The 18,478-nt window shown below is 41.1% G+C and overlaps 1 protein-coding gene across 2 annotated transcripts in view; it reads left to right on the top strand.

The window, feature by feature from the left end:
- AIG1 (androgen induced 1) overlaps window positions 1-18,478 on the top strand; it is a 282,569-nt gene that overhangs the window by 224,714 nt on the left and 39,377 nt on the right. For both annotated transcript variants that reach the window (XM_050787419.1, XM_050787418.1), the window contains exon 5: window positions 6,501-6,616. In XM_050787419.1, coding sequence (XP_050643376.1) covers window positions 6,501-6,616 — 116 coding nt within the window. The remainder of the gene's footprint in view (window positions 1-6,500; window positions 6,617-18,478) is intronic.

The following is an 18,478-nucleotide window of genomic DNA, read 5'->3' as shown; positions in this document are numbered from 1 at the left end:
ATCTTGAGAGGCCCCCTAATTCATCCATCTGACTTGCCTGGATTTATACCATCGTGCAGCATAATTTTTGTCCTTCTATTAATCCACAGCGAAGGTTATTCCAAAACTTCTCTGTAGTTTATAGGTCACTCATTGCCATCACAGATAGTCCAAAATTTTCCCCAGGAGCCAGTCCAGATACTTCTTGTGTAATGTGAACTTTTTTCCTTTAATACCGTTACATTCTTCTGTCAGAACCTAAACTTCCAACTCATCCATCTTTCCAGTTTCCTGGTGAAGGGACATTTGATTCATAAATCAAATAATCTAGTAGTTAGAAGGTACAACTACAACTTATAAATAATCTATTCCAGTATACCCCAGTATGTAGACTGTATAGCTCTGGTGTTTTGCAAGGTAATTTATGTAGCACAGGGACCTGACATTGAATAATATTGAATTACATACTGAAAAGTTTATTCCCTCTGAATTATCTTTCAGTCCTTCTCATTCTGTTTAGGAGAGTCTCTCTTTTATGCCAGAATATCTTTTTTCTTTTCTTTTCTTTTCTTTTTTTTTGAGACTGAGTCTTGCTCTGTCACCCACGCTGGAGTACGATGGCGCGATCTTGGCTCACTGCAACCTCTGCCTCCCAGATTCAAGTGATTCTCCTGCCTCAGCATCCCAACTAGCTAGGGTTATAGGCGCCTGCCACCACGACTGGCTAATTTTTGTATTTTTAGTAGAGACAGGATTTCACCATGTTGACCAGGCTGGTCTCGAACCCCTGACCTCAGGTGATCCACCCGCCTCAGCCTCCCAAACTGCTGGGATAACAGGCGTGAGCCATTGTGTCCAGCCTTACGCCAGTATATCTTTAATGCCCCTCTAGTATTTACTAACGTCCTCATTTAACACAGATAGGGCAGACCTCAAAATAATCTAACAAATATTTACTAAGATTAATTCATTTTTATTGTATTTGGTTTTGTGGTTATCTTCTATTTATGGTAAATGATATTCCATTTATGAGAGTTTACATACAGTTTTTCTTTAAGTACATTTATTTAAGAAAAATGTGAATTGGTTGAGAACTTTAAAAAAAAAATCAAGTAGCATGAACAGGGCCACAGTGTGGCTTTTGTAGATTTTAAGCACTTTGTGTTAGTGAGTCCCTTCTTACATTTGTGTGTATGTGTGTAAGTATATGTATATGATGTTTTATGATGGCATTGGTATACAGATGAATATAATCTTCAACTCTGAAAGTTCATTTTTTCTTCTGATTCTAAAAGAAACTAAGACATTTTCATGGGCCCTGGCACTGTGTCTACTGTCCCTAAAGCATATGTGGGTCAGCTCTGGCATGTGTTATAGCAAAACTCCTTAGCTCTTCATGAGAAGCCTAATTTAATCCAACTACCTCATTTTACGAAGAATAATACTAAGCTTCACACACGTGTGAAAACCTGTGAGCAAGGACAAAATCAGAACTAGATCTCAGAGGCCAGCCTCCTAATCTTTCCACTTCATTACACTGCTGTCTTCCTTTGAGCCTCTTCTGCAAAAGCCCTTTTTCTTGTCCCGTCTGCTTCAGGGTCTTCACATCAGAATTAATCATGGGTCCTTGAGCGAATCCAGCCCCATCTCAGGTGTGAGGACTGCTCTGTGTGGAGGTGACACCCCCTTGTGGATCTCTATTGCAGACAGACCTTTGACACGGGAGGCCGGTCGGTTCACAGCATCCATGGCAGTGGAGTGAGTTCACTCCGCTGCATCACGGGGGACCCACCAAGACCCCATTAAGAAAAACACAAATGATGCAACAAATCAGGATAGATTTAGGCTTGGTTTTTGGACACAATCTTCCAAATTATAGCTCCTCATTAAAACTAGCTAAAATGGATGATAGAGCTTGGGATAGGTTCACCACTGATATCCTAGACCAGTACTTTCTACGTTGGAGTTTATATGGAAGACCAAAGGTTTACTCCTTGGGCTGTCAATGCTTCATTTTACCTAGCCCTTCAAACAAGTCAAGCCTTGTTTTTAACTCAGCTCCTGGGGAATTGTTCTGTTGACAACGTACTGCAGAGAACAGTCCAAACAATTCTTAAGAGCCAAGAGCCACCTCTGGTGACCAGACTTTGTAACCTTCTCATTTATCCAAGATGGATCTACATCTACCTGAAAATACTATAAGTTGTAAATGGTATTTGTGTTTGGGGAAACAGAAACAGATCATGCTTCAGTTCACTTCCAGCCGTCTGTAAGTGTCATCATACCACTAGAAAGTTCTGACTTTCAAAAAGTAACAGATCCTGGTGAGGTTGCGAAGAAAAGGGAACACTTATACACTGTTGGTGGGAGTGTAATCCAGCCCATTGTCAAAAACAGCATGACAACTCCTCAAAGAGATAAAAGTAGAACTACCATTAGACCCAGCAATCCCATCACTGGGTACATACCCAGAAGAATAGAAATCATTCTACCATAAAGGTATATGCACACAAATGTTCATTGCAGCACCACTCACAATAGCAAAGACATAGAATCAACCTAAATGCCCATCAGTGACAGATTGGATAAAGAAAATGTGGTACTTGTATACCACAGAATACTATGCAGCCATAAAAAAGAATGAGATCACATCTTTTGCAGGAACATGGATGCAGCTGGAGACTGTTATCCTTAGTAAACTAATGCAGGAACAGAAAACCAAACACTGCATGTTCTCACTTATAAGTGGAAGCTAAATGATAAGAATTTATGAACATAAAGAAAGAAACAACAGACACTGGGGTCTACTTGAGGGGGGAGGTTGGGAGGAAGGAGAGGAGCAGAAAAGATAATGATTGGGTACTGGGCTTAAAACCTGGGTGATGAGATAGTATGTACAACGAACCCCCATGACGTGTGGTTACCTATATAACAAACCTTCACATGTACCCCCAAATCTGAAATAAAAGTTAAAAAAAGTTCTGACTCTATGCTAGCTAATGTTATTGTTTATTATTATTGATATGATAATGTACCACAGGAAAAACATATTTAGCAAAAATCATTTTTTACAGTGAAGACCTTTTTATTTGTTTTGAGGCCCAACCAAAAACTAATTCCAATCTGTTGGGAGATAATGTAAGTGATCTGTAATTATGCACTCCTACAGGTTTATTGATTCAAACGTTATTCAACTGTGATATCTTGTAAAAATATAATTCTAATGCAGAAAGAAAGAGCATGAGATCTGGAGGCATACAGAACTGGTTTTCTTTTTTTTTTTTTTTTTTGAGACGGAGTCTCGCTCTGTCGCCCAGGCTGGAGTGCAGTGGCGCGATCTCGGCTCACTGCAAGCTCCGCCGCCCGGGTTCACGCCATTCTCCTGCCTCAGCTTCCTGAGTAGCTGGGACTACAGGCGCCCGCCACCGCGCCCGGCTAAGTTTTTGTAGTTTTAGTAGAGACGGGGTTTCACCGTGGTCTCGATCTCCTGACCTTGTGATCCGCCCGCCTCGGCCTCCCAAAGTGCTGAGATTACAGGCGTGAGCCACTGCGCCCGGCCCAGAACTGGTTTTCTATCCTACCTCTAGACCTACTAGCTCTGTGATCTTAGGCAAAATAATTAACCTTTCTGAGCCTTTTTTGCCCCATCTACGGAATAGAGTTGATAATATCCATATAGGATGTTGTTTTGAAGATTAAATTATGTGAAAAAACGTTGACTGAGTACCTCTCTTGTGCCATGCTCTTTTCTAAGTGCTGCAGATACCACAGTGAGCAAAATGTAAGAGTGCTGTTCTTATGCAGTGATGATTTTAACTGGAGTTAAATATTTCCCTTCTGGTTCTTAAGTCATTGAAGCAGAGTATTGCCTGAGAATGGATTGGAACTGGATTTCACGTACCTGTAGTTCTAAAATAATTATCTCTCTTGCTGCTATGGATTTTAAGTTATAACTCAACTGCTAAAGGTTACTTATTCAGCAGGACCATTCATAGTTTTTTACCATTCTTTTAGTTCACTGTAAGGCAACGTTTCTATTTGCAGCAAATATTTTACACTAATTTATGTTTGTTAATATATACTGTGTATAAATAAGCATAACTTACATTATACATTTCTCGAGAGGGAGATCCACAGTCTTTAGTGCATGAAAATTCCAAATGATAAGCTGTTACCTTGACATAGAAAAACCTACTAAGATTTGTCACTGGACAAGCCTGCACATGCGCAGCTAGCCACAAAAAGATCTTTTGTCTGTGGTTATGTCACTGATGGGACAAGTTGCTCCTGTTTAGTGGTGATGACGCCAATGATGAAGTGATCTAGAAAGATATTCCTTTTTCAAATTGATTTTCTTCCTGGAATGATTACAGTACATGCTGATTTTCCCAGATACATCTGATCATCAGCAACTATCAGATGTCCTATCTGGAAGATAGGCATACATTTTATCACTTTCCTTGATAAAATAATGACAACTGAATAAGCATATTCTGATTGGTTATTTATACAACCAATATTTATTTATTAAAAAATGGAGGATTTTCTACTTTATTTGGAGCAATGAATGAAGGGTAGAACTTAAGAAATGTATTAATATCAGTGATCCAAAAGTAATGTCATTGTCATTTATAACCCACACAGGCCCTCAGGGTCAGCATTATCATCAGTATAAAGGTTTGATCTGCAGGTATTTTTCTTCTGTGTAAGATTTGATAAGACATAGCCTTATTGCCAGGTGTACATTTGAATTTTACATGAATGCACCATTGTAAAACTACTGTTGCCATCTCAAACTGTTGGCGACATTCCAGGCGGATGTCATCTGAGGTAACTATAATGAAAAATCAATCAATCTTTAAAATGCATACTGTCTCTGTATTAGCACACATATACATTGGCTCGCATGACTTTCTTCAGAGCTAATTATATTGTTTTTAAAAAATAGTAATGAAGAAGATAAAAGATAAATATAAAGCTACCCAACTGTGGAATCACTCACCTGATTTTCTCAGAATGCCACACTCTAATTACTAATATATTGGCAGTCAGCACAGTTATCTAAAGGAGAATGTTTAAGGCAAAGATTGTCCACTGTTTAATATTTCTTAAAAATCATGCCTTTCTATTTTTTTCTAAGAATATAAACAACAGGTTGCTCCAAAGATATTCATTTAGATATCCCCAACATGCCTTTTGCCTGCCAAGGCCCACTTGCCACCTGGTTCCATTTTACTAAAATACTTATTAGACTTTGAAAATCATAATATTCAATTTCCTGCCTTTGCCTTGAATACACAAATAATACAGGAAGAGCAAGGCAACGATTCTTTCACGGCTGTTTAGGAAGTACTAAATAGAATTTAAAACTGCTGATGGGTCAGTTTTCAGTTCTGCCATCTTTATACTCTTGAGAAGGTCTCCAATATTGGAAGGTAAATATATATCCTGACCCAGTTTTATCTTAGAAACTCTTTGTTTCTCATATTTGTCCACTAAATTTCAAAACCGAGGGCATCTGAACATTTGAAAGGTTTAAGAATTTTAGTTTCCTTTCTTCTTACCTATAGATGGGATAAATTTCATCTCCATCCTGTTCCAATAAACTTAGTGTCTAGAGTAACCACTGGATCAGAAAAACAAAAAGATGTTCTACTTAGCTTCTTGGAATTCTGCCTTCAGACATCATATCTAAATTCATGCACTGCTGGTCCAAACTGGCACACCCTTTCTGGAAGCTAATTTGGCGTTGTTTGCTAACCTGCTGCTCGCGCACACATAATTTGGCATTATTTATCAACAGCCTTAAAATCTGTATAGCCTTTGACAACAAAAACATAATTTAACATTCAGACAAAGAGTTCTATGAAAGATGTTCATCATGATGTTTTTAATAAATGAAAGGTTGAAAATCTTTTACATCGCTTCGGCAGCACATATACTAAAATTGGAACGAAAATCTTTTACATCTTGATATCCAGGAACAAGAATTGGTTAAATAAATCTTGGTATAGCCATATAATGGAGTTCTCCAAAGCTATGGTCAAGACCGATTTTCTAGAAGAATTTCTAAAATGCCGTATCAGAAATTCTCATGCTGCAATATTATGATAAAAATCCAAAACAAAATTGCACACACAGTATGATATTAACTATGTATAAGTAATATGAACAGGGAAAGAAAAAATGGGACATACACCAAAATGTTAACAGTGGTTATTGTTACTCCTTTCTTTTGTTCCAGTTTTTACTTAGACATTTTTCTATGTTATCAAAATTCTCTGTAATGAGCAAAAAATAAAATAAAATTTCAAAAATTAAGATACAGAAGAAAAATATTAATGGAGCAACCAAGGCACTATGTGGTTTTATGTCCATTCAACTTCTTTGGTGAGCCGTAGACTTCTTTCTGCCTGATACTTTCCTAGGAATTTATAGTGTGCATTCTCCTACCGGAGAAAAAACAACTACAGAGAGACAATGATAAGAATCTGTGTCACCTAGTCTCTGTTATTTTCCAGCACACCACGGTTCTGCCCTTTATATTAATCGAGATGAGGACATCGCACCATCAGTATCCCAGCAGGAGCAGCGGACTCACCGCCATATGTACCTTCTCTGTTGGCTATATATTATGGTAAGGACCATGCCTGCTGGGCTTTCTTATTGTATTAGATTCTGCACTGCTAAATTTGGGCACATATTTCATTATGGATATAATCACTAACAGATTCACACTGTGTGCCTCATTTGGTCCAAGACCTGTGCTTTGTCTCGTTTCCCCAGATGCTTATATTTTTAGAAAGTATATGCCAAACCTCACACAACAGGAATTTGTTGAACAATCCCATGTAAGCAGTGGTTCTTCCAAGGCTACATTTTTCAACTCTTTTTCAAACTAAATGTTTTTCTTGGACACCGGTTTTATTGCTTAAGGGCTTTTTTGCTTTGGGATTTTGTTGTTGCTTTTGTTGGGGGGAAGGGGAGTTGCAGCAAACACAGATGAGAACAGAAGTGACCTCTTAGAGCAATGACTTTAAACTTACTAGGAAACAAGTGAAAATTGTACATTTTCCCCGGTCCATTTAAAACGTACTCCAGAATTAGCTGTTACATGGAGAATGCATTAAACTGTTCTGTTTTTAAATATTGGGGTAAATAAAACACAAGAAATCTTCATTTGATCTATTGTGCACAGTTCAGATCGAAGTGCGAGGTGCCAAATTTATCTGATAAAAGAATTTTTGCCTGGCGAGTCTACCTCACATTAATTTCAGTTCTTATCAGGTTTTTAACACTTCAAAAATTATTTATCTTAACATAGAGAATTTCTTATTTCTCTTTATAATTCCAAGTCCTCTTTGACATATTAACACGCACAGAGGAGTTCCCTCCTGCCAGCATTTCTGCCTCTTGGGACTCTTCTGTCCTGAGTTCTGGGTCACCATCCCCTCCTTTAAGCCTGAAGGACTGGATAATATTCTTCCAAACACCCCTCAACTGTACTTAATCCCCCCAAATCCTAGAGCTCTTTGGGAGGCCCTATCTCCATGGAGCGTCTTGCTCCAGCTGGAGTTGAAATATAAAATAAAGGATGCTACAGTACATGACACACTTTGCATAATCACATGATGCCCCAAATCTGAGCAGAAAGATTTGCTTCAGGAAGTCACACCCTCTGGCTGGATATAAGGAGACATCCAGAGGATGTCCATATGGACAAGCATAAGCCACCGCGTCCAGCTGGGAGGAGCTTTACGACCATGTGGTCCTCCCAGCTGGGCGTGGTGGCTCACGCTTGTAATCCCAGCACTTTGGGAGGCCCAGGCAGACAGATCACTTGAGACCAGGAGTTCAAGACCAGTCTTGCCAACATGGTGAAACCCCATCTCTACTAAAAATATAAAAAATTAGCCAGGTGTGGTGGTGGGCATCTGTAATCCCACCTACTCGGGAGGCTGAGGCGTAAGAATCTCTTGAACCCCGGAGGCAGAAGTTGCAGCAAGCCGAGATCGCGCAACTGCACTCCACCCTGGGCAACAAAACAAGACTGTGTCTCAAAAATAAATAAATAAATAGATAAATAAATAAACTCCTCCCATTGGCCCCTCCTTCAACTAGTAAAGACCACTTGCAAGGACTAGGGAAGTGTTTGTTTTCCTAATTACTTTCTAAGCTTTTTCCCTCATCCTAAACCTTAAGTTTCTCTGATAGAAAATGTCCAAATGATCAGAACTCATACCTGCAATATGACTAAAGTTATGTCTTAAAAATGGATTTATGTGCTTTATACATATGAACTTACATTCAAAGGAGTGTTATCTTTCAGAAGAGTCAAGTAGGGAGGCTGCACAATTATTCCAGGGATGCCACGATGTTTAAAACATACCTGGAACTGCCTATAGCCATAGTTTACAAATCAGTCTCACTTCCCACCCCTACCCCAAATACGGTCTCATTACTTTGCACTCCTATTTGCTTACCTGTGGAAAAGGCAAGTTCTTTACTCTGGGAACTCTGGGTATACTTCTGCAAATTCATTTATATGCTATTAAATTATCTGCATCTTGTAGAGCCCCAGAGATTTCAGGAACTATGTACTTTCTGATGGCCTGTCTTCCGTTGTGGGTAGAATCAGTCCACGTTCCAAAGAGACACATGGGAAATGCCACATAGTCCTCATTATAGACCCCCAAGATCCCTCATGAAAATGAAGCATTACTCATGCTCTGTGTGCCAAGTGAGGCTTGCCAGCTCTGCGTACTCCCTAAGCAAACCAGTACTTGTTTGGACATGTATTTACATTAACCAGTGAATTCTCTCAGATTTGTTCTGAGAAAGCATTCAAAGTAGACTTTTTCCTTTGGTGTTCTGCCCTGGGCATTCATAACTATGCCAAAAGCTAAACAATGGCCCTCACGTCATGTCACATTATGTAAATCCAAGATTTTAATTGTTATCAAAAGGGTACTGGCTTTTGCTTCCTTTCAGACTATGTTAGGGCCAACATACCAGTGACACAACAGCCAAAGGTTTGGGATATGAAATCTTTTGATAGCATACCAGGGTTGTAACTGGACATTCCAGAGCCCCATGCCAAGATGAAAGAAAGCATTCCTCTCATCACATGCTAATTTTAAAAGAAATAGATGGTCTGTGCAATACTGAGTAAGGTTGAGCTAAATCTATACCTCAGGGGCTGCTGGCCAGGCTGGCTGGCTGTTTTGCTGGGACTCTAACTTACTGTCCAGTTAGACTCAGCTGGCCCTCCTCATCTGAATCTATTCTCTTCCCAGGTTTGGATAGTGAGAGTAGAGAAAGTGAGGGACTTGGACTTTCCCCATTGACTGGTTCCCATTGAGCTCCTATTCTTGGTGGCTCTGTTTCCTAGCCCCGTTGCAGTCCTCCCCAGGCTTAGCATCTAAAGGCCGTCCCATCTCCTTCCATGATGACTTCTGCCTCTTTGCCACGTTTCTCTTTCCCCCAGCCCAAACATCACCTGTCCATTTGTGGGGAGCTCTTAACTCCTTTCCTGGACACTCCCCTGATCATCATCCCCCCCAACACGCATTTCTCTGCACCTGTTTGTGAGATTTTCCCCAATCATTGAGAGGACCCTTATTTATAGCATTCTGGATACATGCGGAGGTCTCCTTGGTGTCTGATGTAAGAGTTTAAGTATCAGGAATCATAATGGGTACCACTTCTTTGAGCCAGACACTGTGCCAAGTTCAGTTCAAATATTATTTAGTTGCCCAAACAGTCCTTAAAGATAGGCATGATATCTTGCCCATTTTTACAGGGAAGCATGCTGAAGTTTAGAGAGAGTACATGACTTGCCCAGGATGAGCCACTGGACTGTTGCCAGAACTACTGTACAAGCCCCAGTGTGTGGCTCCAGATTGTAGTCTGTTAACTGGACCCTCCACTGCCCTTGCTGTGTGAAGAGTAACTCCATGAATGAACATACTGAGTTTTTTATTTTGTTGAGAAGAAATACATAAGAACCAGCCAAGCCTGGTAGCTGAGGCCACTTTCTGGGTTGGAAACATTTCTAGACTTTAGCTTTCTCAGAAGTAAAACAGGGAGGAGGACAGAATGTACCTCGTAGTTGGAAAGACACTGTTACTGCATATAAAGCCCATAGAACAATGCCTGACTCACAGTAAAAAAAAAAATACCTATATTTGCTATTTATCAGTTCTGAAATGCTCCTCAACAAATAGTAGTATAAACAGTAATGTTTTCTTTTCAAGGCTTGAGAATTTTAGTTACCATAAATGTTTTCTTTTTACTCATTCTGGATCATTTGCACAAAATCAAAAACAATTTTAGTAGTCATAAACAACTCTAAAGGATATGAAAATATATATTTTTTAATTATAAAAGAATGATTAGGAAATCTTACAGGGGTACTGGGTAACAACAGGGAGCTGTAAAATCATGGACTCCTGACTCTTGTTGCCTTCTGGTTGACATTTATAAAAGAGAAGACATCTTTGCTCCACCTGGTGCAGTCGTCTGGGGCTGAATCTTTTCCCAGGCTGCCTCCACCCTCACTTCCAAGCACCTGGAATCCTTGTCTCTCTGCAGTTCTGCTGCTTCTCATTGCTCTGCCTTTCAATCTGCAAGATACAGAAAGAGGAAACCAACTCAGACCCTAGGAAATGTACATCCTCAAGACTTTAAGAGTAGTCTCTGTCCTGAGGAGTCTTCTTCCAGCCCCTGGCTATTCTCCCCTCCTTCAGGGGTTTCTCATTCAATCGGAGCCCATGTGAGATGTCAGAAGCCATGTATAACACATGTTGATCTCTCAACCCAGGACACATCAAGAACAAGTAGGCGTTAGTGAAGGGGACGAAATGGATCCTGGGTGTTTCCACTTAAGTATAAATATTCCTTGTCAACTGCTGTGAGTGTATTTAAGGCAAAATAGAGATGTCTGTTGTCTCTGGGCCCTAGTGGTTTTAAACAAATTCCATATTCCAAATCTCATTTCCCAAATGTGTTCATCGAATAACTTTTCCAACTCAGAAAATAAAGCAAAGTAAAATCAGAATTGTTAATGGAAAAAGCAAACTCTGTAAAATATTTAAAGAGGTTTATTCTGAGCAAACATGAGTGAGCATAGCCCAGAGAACAGTATCAAGAGGTCCTGAGAAAGTGTGCCCAAGACTGTTGGGTTACAGTTTGATTTTATACATTTTAGAGGGACAGAAGTTACAAGCAAAGATGTGAATCTATACATGTAAGGTATGCATTGGTTTGACCTTAAAAGGCAGGATGTCTCAAAGAAGTAGTGGGTGGTTACAAGTCATAGGTGGATTCAAAGATTTTTCTGATTGGGAGTTGTTTGAAAGAGTTAAGCTTTGTCTAAAGACTTTAAGTCAGTAGAAATAAATGCTTGAGTTAAGATAAAGGAGATTGTGGAGACCAAGTTTCTTGTTATGTAGATGAAGCCTCATAGGTGGCAGCCTTCAGAGAGAATGGATGGTAAATGTCTCTTTTCAGACCCTAAAAGGCATCAGGCTCTTGATTAATCTATCCTGGATCCAGGAATGTCCTGGCTGTATTAATGGAGACTCTCTACAAATGCAAAGATCCCCCACAAAAGATGGCTCGGCAGAGCCATTTCAAAATATGTCAAAGAAATATATTTTGGGCTAAGATATGTTTTATTTCCTTCAGGACCTACCATCTGTTATGTGATGCTACATCAAAATCAGGTTGAAATTTGGAATCTTATTGCCATGAAGTGTCTGTTTTGTTAGTCTTATGATCTCTATTTTAAAGTTAATCCTGGTCGGTTATGCCTAAACTCCAAAAAGGAGAGGGTACAATTAGGCGTGTCTAACCTGCCTTCCCCTAATGGCTGCGAATTCCATTCTTCAGGTTTCCCTAGGGTCCCCTTGGCCCAGAGGGGGGTCCATTCAGTTGGTTGAGAGGCTTAGGATTTTATTTTTGGTTTACAGAATGAAGTGTGTTCATTCTTTTACGATCATTTCTAAATAATTTCATGTCAGAATTCTATCTTCCACAAAATTTGATTGTCTCTCAACTGGGCAATTTTGGATGATTTTTTGGCTTCTTGTTGAAATGTTTTTGTATCTCAAGTTTCTGCTGGAAACATACATTACTTTTTATTTACATACAGTATTTGTAAGCCAGAGAAAAAGTTCTCAAAAATAAAAATAAGAGTGTACTCAAATTTTAAAGTCTTAGAATATTTAGCTATGAATGAGTAAAATTTTTAGGAAAAAATTTGTACCCTCTTTACTAAGAAAATGAAATTTTAGACCACATTCAATTCCTTCCATTTAATCAGATGTTTCTTCACCAGTTAAACAAATCTGGCCGACATGTGTTATTTGACCAGCAGATGACATTTTTCTCAGTTCAACTTGACTCTTTCACTCCACCATAGCTGTTGACTTTTATATCTGTAATGGTTTGTGTACATTTTTCTGATTTTCTGGCATTAGAGAACCGAGTCCAAGATGAATGAAGTTGATAATGTTACTGGTGGCATATACGTATGGGTCTGCAACAACCTCATTTCTTGCCTCCTCAGAAGAAAGAATTTGACCAAGGGGCATAAGGCAGGGTGAGACTGAGGCAAGTTTTAGAACAGGAGTGAAAGTTTATTTAAAAGCTTTAGAGCATGAATGAAAGGAAGTAAAGAACCCTTGGAAGAGGGTCAAGTGGGCAACTTGGGAGATCAAGTGTGCAGTTTGACCTTCTGACTTGGTGTTTTATGTGTTGGCATGCTTTCGGGGTCTTGTGTTCCTTTCCCCCTGATTCTTTCCTTGGAGTGGGCTGCCCACATGCACAGTGGCCTACCAGCACTTGGCAGGGGCCGCATGCTCAGTGTGTTTATTGGAGTTGCGTGCATGCTCACTTGCGGCATTCTTCCCTTACCAGTTGAATGCTCCTAGAAGGTCATATACCAATTAAACTCCACCATTTTGCCTCTTAGTGTGCATGCTTGAGCACACTCACCCACCTCCTGAGATCTTATCAGGAAGCTGTTGATCATGAACTTTAGGTGTCTTTCTCCATTGGGAGACTGCCTTTCCCTGGAGCCAACTGCAACCAATTATTATTTGAAAGAGGCAGTTTTAACAACAACTGACTGACCATCACCTGATGGTTGCCTGACATTCTTGTTTGTAGGGAGGTAGTGGGGGAATGCTCTCCTGCCCTTTCATGTCTGACTACCTACTGTAACAATAAGTATCTCACATTCTGAAGAGAGCTACCTTTCTTGGGGCTTATAAGAGACAGACAAAGGACTCTTCTCACTTATTATCACCAAGTCCATCCATGCTCCATCATGCCGTCTTCCCCACCCTCTTCCCAAGTTGGGGAAGAGGGACAGGGTCTTTGCAGTCTTGAGTTTTGGATCTAGGGGAGCCACTGGGGGAAGGAAAGGCCTCTCCATACTGACCAAAGCCAAGTGTGAATCTCTAAGGGAATCCCTGGTAAATAATAGCAATGAGGCAGGAATTTAGGAAGCTGACTTGTTAGCCTTCCTTATGTCTCCTATTTAAGCAAGGAAAAGAGTCTTGGAAAGATATGGCAGGGCAGCGGGAGGAGAAGCTGTAAAGCGGCCTGTGGTCCCATCATTGTAAGTGCCAAAGTTTCTTGTAGATCTGGTTTGACATAGAGGAAGGTTGCTGGAGTTGAGCTGTCTTGATGGTAGCCCACCCAAGAAAGAATGGTTCCTGGGCAATGGTTTTCCAGCAGCAGGAAACCATGGGGTGTGCTACCCTGGACAGGAACCAGGGGGTGTTAAAGAGGTCTAGCTGGAGCCAGCCAGATCCCCCACATAAGGAAGCTCTTCATTGCAGAAACACTTCAGAGACCCCTGCAAACCTCACACATATGCACCAATGCAGAGGTGAGCACCCGGACTTCAGCCTCACAGCACTGATCAGTGGGAAGCAGGGATTTGCCAACCACAGCGAAAGCCCCTCGCACAAGCACAGGCAGTGAAGTCAGAAGATATTCATCCTTGTTCCCTTTCCCCCACCAGAAAGGAAAGAGGCATCTCAGAACCAGGCCATGTCCTCCTCTTCTACTTCAGGGTCTTGGAGTACATGGAATAAAGAAGTAAACCCCCTCCCATTCAGGGTTCCTCCCATTCAGGAATAAGCCTGGTGTGTTCAAGGAAAGCAGAAGGCCACTGTGTGTGGAAACAGAGTGAGGGGGAGAGCACACAGAGCTCCTAGGGTGAGGGAAGGAGAGCGTTATAGGCCACTGAAAAGACTGCCCTTAATTCAAATTGGGAGTCATTGGAAGGTTTGGACAGAGACTTGACATGAACTGAGACATTTCTAAGGAATCACTTTGGCCAATGTGTTAAGAGTGGATTGAAGGCAAGGGTAGAACAAGGAGAAGAGAAGGGAAGGCTATAGAAGAAATCCTGCTAAGAGATGAAGTGGCGTGGACCCTGGTGGTAGAAATGGCGTTAATAGGATTCTGGATATATTTTGAAGGTAGAGTCAACAGGATTTGCTGGCCAAGTTTAAATTAAACTCTGGACTCAGCCCCTTTAATAACGTTTAACCTTGGTGTGGAAGGCAAAATAATGCCCACCACAAACCCCCAAAGATATCCACATCCTAAAATCCCCAGAACTTTTGGATATGTTCCCTGACATGACACATGTTAAAAGGGACTTTGCAGGTGTGATTAAGGGAAGGACCTTGTGATGGGCAGGTTAGCCTGCTTTGTCCAGGTGGACCCAGTCTAATCCTGTGAACCCTTAAGAGTAGAGAGCCATTCACAACTGTGGTCAGAGAGACATGACTGCGGAAGGACAGTTAGAAAGATGCAGTGGAAAAAGGACTCGAACTGCCATTGCTGGCTTTGAAGACAGAGGAAGGGGCTGTGAGCACGGAACAAGGACCCCCTCTAGAAGCGGAAAAAGGCAAGGAAAGGGATTCTCCCCGTAGAGCTTCCAGAAAGGAACTCAGCCCTGCTGACACCTTAATTTTAGCTCAATAAGACCTATGTTATACTTCTAACCTGTAGAATTCTCCGATGAATGTGTGTTGTTTTAAGCCACAAGTCTGTGGCAATGTGTCATAGTAGCAGGAAAAAAACAAATACTTGAACAAATCACTTAATCTCTATGGGCCTCAATTTCCTTATCTGAAAAAAAAAAAAAAGCATGATGATAGTGATCAGGCAGGATTGCTGTGAGAATCAGAAAAATGGGTATACAATGTTCAGCACCTAACTTGCACTCAGTTCCAGTGGCCATTATTATTCTGTTTACACGCTAGGAATACTCCATCCTCAGAGAGCCTCAGCTTAGCTCTTTCTGCAACTTTCTTCCCTCATGAACCTTACCCTGGAAGGCAGAAGTCCAGATCTTTGAAGTTAGATGCTCCTTGTTTAGTTCCCCTCTTCCTGGAGTCTTTGAGCAAATTACTTATCCTCTCTTAGCCTCATTGCTACCACCTTTAAAATGGGAAAGAACGCCTGCCTCAGAGAGTTGTGAGGATTAAAGAGTCCATAGGGATGCTCAGGAAATGAGAACATCTTTCCTTCCTCCTAGGCAACAAAATTCCTGAATGCCTGCAGAGACCCTAGGAGAAAGGCTCATTTTCTTTTTCTCTCTCTCTCTTCCCCCACCCTTACTTTACTTTCTTTTTATCCTCTGTTCTTCATACAAGTTTTGGTCCTACTTTACAGGATGTGTGGCTCTTCATAACCTATTAAGAATGTTAAATAGTTTTCTGAAATTTTCTTATGGTTCATATATTAAGTTATTTCCGGAGCTCTGCTTTTCCCATGAGATTTGAGAATGTCATTACTTTCCCATTATTCCAATCTGCGTATTTGTACAAGCACGTTGCTGAGAATGCACTATTTTCTCATCTTGTAAGGAAAAGTCTATCTGGGCAGTTGAAAGCCTGACAACAGAGAGTGTGTCTTGCCCTTGGCCCCTGAGAATGTCCACTTGGGTGTTGGTCAAATCGACTTCTTAGACCTGCATCTGTATAGAAAAGGCTTATGTATATAATCTGTCTCAATCCCCAGTATTTATTATTCTGAGTTTTTTGTTCTTCTACCCCAACAGCTGGTTCTTAGACATTCTGGGAGTACATGAACAACTAGAATTCCCCATATGCTATTAACCTTGCCCCACCCTGAAGTCATGTTTTATGTGGTTATGATCGTTCCCACACTCCCTAGCTTCCCTACAGCCATGCCCACACCGCTGCTCTTTTCCCCATAGTCTGCTCAGATCACCAGTGTGATGCTGCTTGTGCCCTTGATGCTACTTGGCAATTTTCCTGTGGATTTCTCCAGACATCTGTATTCACTCCCTCTGCCTCCACCTCACTCTCCCAGTCCTCCCAGCAGAAGGCCTGGCCTTTTATTTCACAGAGAAGATAAAAGACTCTAAACAGGGACTCCTTCGATCTCCCCCTGCAAACATCATTTCTGCACCCATCCTCTCTTCAGCTCCTGAGACAATAGGAAAACGGTCTCTATGTCTTTCAGCAAGCAATCCTTCCTTCTGGACTCTGGCTTCATACCCTTCCAGCTCTCCTGGGACCCCATTCGTGCTCATCACTTCATTCTCCTGTAACTTCATTCTCACTGCTGGATCCTTTCAATCAGCATCTAAACACACTGTAGTCCCAGTCTCCACCTTACAACATTGCTCTTCTAGGACCAGCCCCTGTACCTCTAGCTGCTTCCCTATTTCCCTACTCACAGCTGAGTGCCTTGCCTTCAAAGAGTTGTCTCCATTGTCTCTACTCTCACACAGCAAAGGCTTAAGAGACAAGGTGGTGTAATGGTTGAGAGAGTGAATTCATGAGCCAGACTGCCTAAGCCTGTTCTGATTCTGCCATATGAACTGGGCCAAGTCACTTAACCTCTCTGTTTCTTGGTTTTCTCATCTGTAGAATGGAATAATAATAACTCTCTCATCAGATTGGCATTACCATTAAACTAATACTAGTCTTTAGTATATGTAAAACGCACAGGACAGTAAATCACACAAAGAATATACTATGTTAATATTATTATTATTAACCCACGCCAATGTGGCTTCAGCTGTCATTACTTTAGCAAAACTTTGGCTGATGTCACTGGTGACTTCTCTTTTGCTGCATTTATGGAATGCTCTGTAGACCTCTTCTCAATTGACACTTCAGCAATTTGATACTAAAACACACCCCCACTTCCTGATATGTTCTCTTCCTCTGATTTAGGTGTTGTAACCATTTATTTTCCCTCCATTCTGAAGATGATCCCTCTCAGCCTCATTTACTGGCTCTTTCCACTCCCCCCAAGCCTCAGTGTTGGAATTCTTCAGAGCTCACTTCCAGGTCCTCTTGTTTTACTACCCACTCTCCCTAGGTAAGCCCATCCACATGTGTTTGCAATGCCTCCATTTCCGAACTCCATCCCATACCTCTCTCCTGAACCTACTCCATATCTATTCATTTAGCAATTGCAAACCAACCTCATGCCATGCCAGATGTCTGCATCCCACCCACAAACCTGCATCCGCTTGTCATCATCCTGAAACTAGTCGTTCATGCCAGAAATCTATGAGACATCCTTAACCCATCTCTTTTAGGCCCACTCCAGGCAGTTGTTCACCAATTTCAGACTTCTCTACCTCCTATGTACTTTTAGAATCTTTATCCTTTGCTCCATCTCCGCTGCCAACACTATGGTCCCAGCCTCAGTTATCTCTCCCCTCAACCACTGCTAGAACTGGCATCCCCCCCGCCAACTCCTATCTATCCAAAGGATCCCTGAGTGATCTTTTATAAACAAATGTCATCATGCTACTCCCTTGCTCCAAGACTGTGGATGACTTCCCATTGCTCCTCAAGATAAGAACCAAAATTCCTTTACATGGTTTAGGGGGCCCTGCATTACCTGACCCCTTCTGACCTCTGGCCTCATCATATTCCTCCTTCCCTTTTCCTTGCTAGCTTCAGCCACAGTGATCTTCTCTGATTGTCAAAAACAATAAGCTTCGTCCACTTCAAAGCTTTCACTTTGTTTGTGCCACCAACAAATCCCACCTCTCCCTGTGTCATGTCTCGCACCAGTGTTAGTTTCAAATCCTGCTCCTCTTTGAGGCCTCAACTTAACTCTCTTTCTTGGGGAAGCCCTCTCTGATTCTCCAGACTTGGTTCAGCTTCTCTGTGCTACACTACTATAATCTTCTGTTGATTTCTGCTAGGGGATTTTAAAAATAGTTGAAGTTTTGTGGTTATTTGATTAACTCTTTCTCCAAAGTCTGCCCCCAAAATCCCCTCCCTTCACTATCTAAAGCAAGAAAAAGATTAGCACTTGAAATTATCTTAAAGAAAATAAAGAAGGCTTCCTTGTCTCCAGTATTCTAAGAGTTAATCCAAGCACATTTTCTTTAGACATTACATCAATAAAATATCACAGAAAATATGTTTAAGATAGACATTAATAAGAGAAATTGCAACAGTGAGTTTTAAATGCA

The sequence above is a fragment of the Macaca thibetana genome, chromosome 4 (genome assembly GCF_024542745.1).
Source record: "Macaca thibetana thibetana isolate TM-01 chromosome 4, ASM2454274v1, whole genome shotgun sequence".
In the NCBI taxonomy this organism is placed as follows: Eukaryota; Metazoa; Chordata; class Mammalia; order Primates; family Cercopithecidae; genus Macaca; species Macaca thibetana.
Note: the sequence above shows the minus strand (reverse complement) of the source record. Positions and strands in the feature narration are given on the sequence as shown.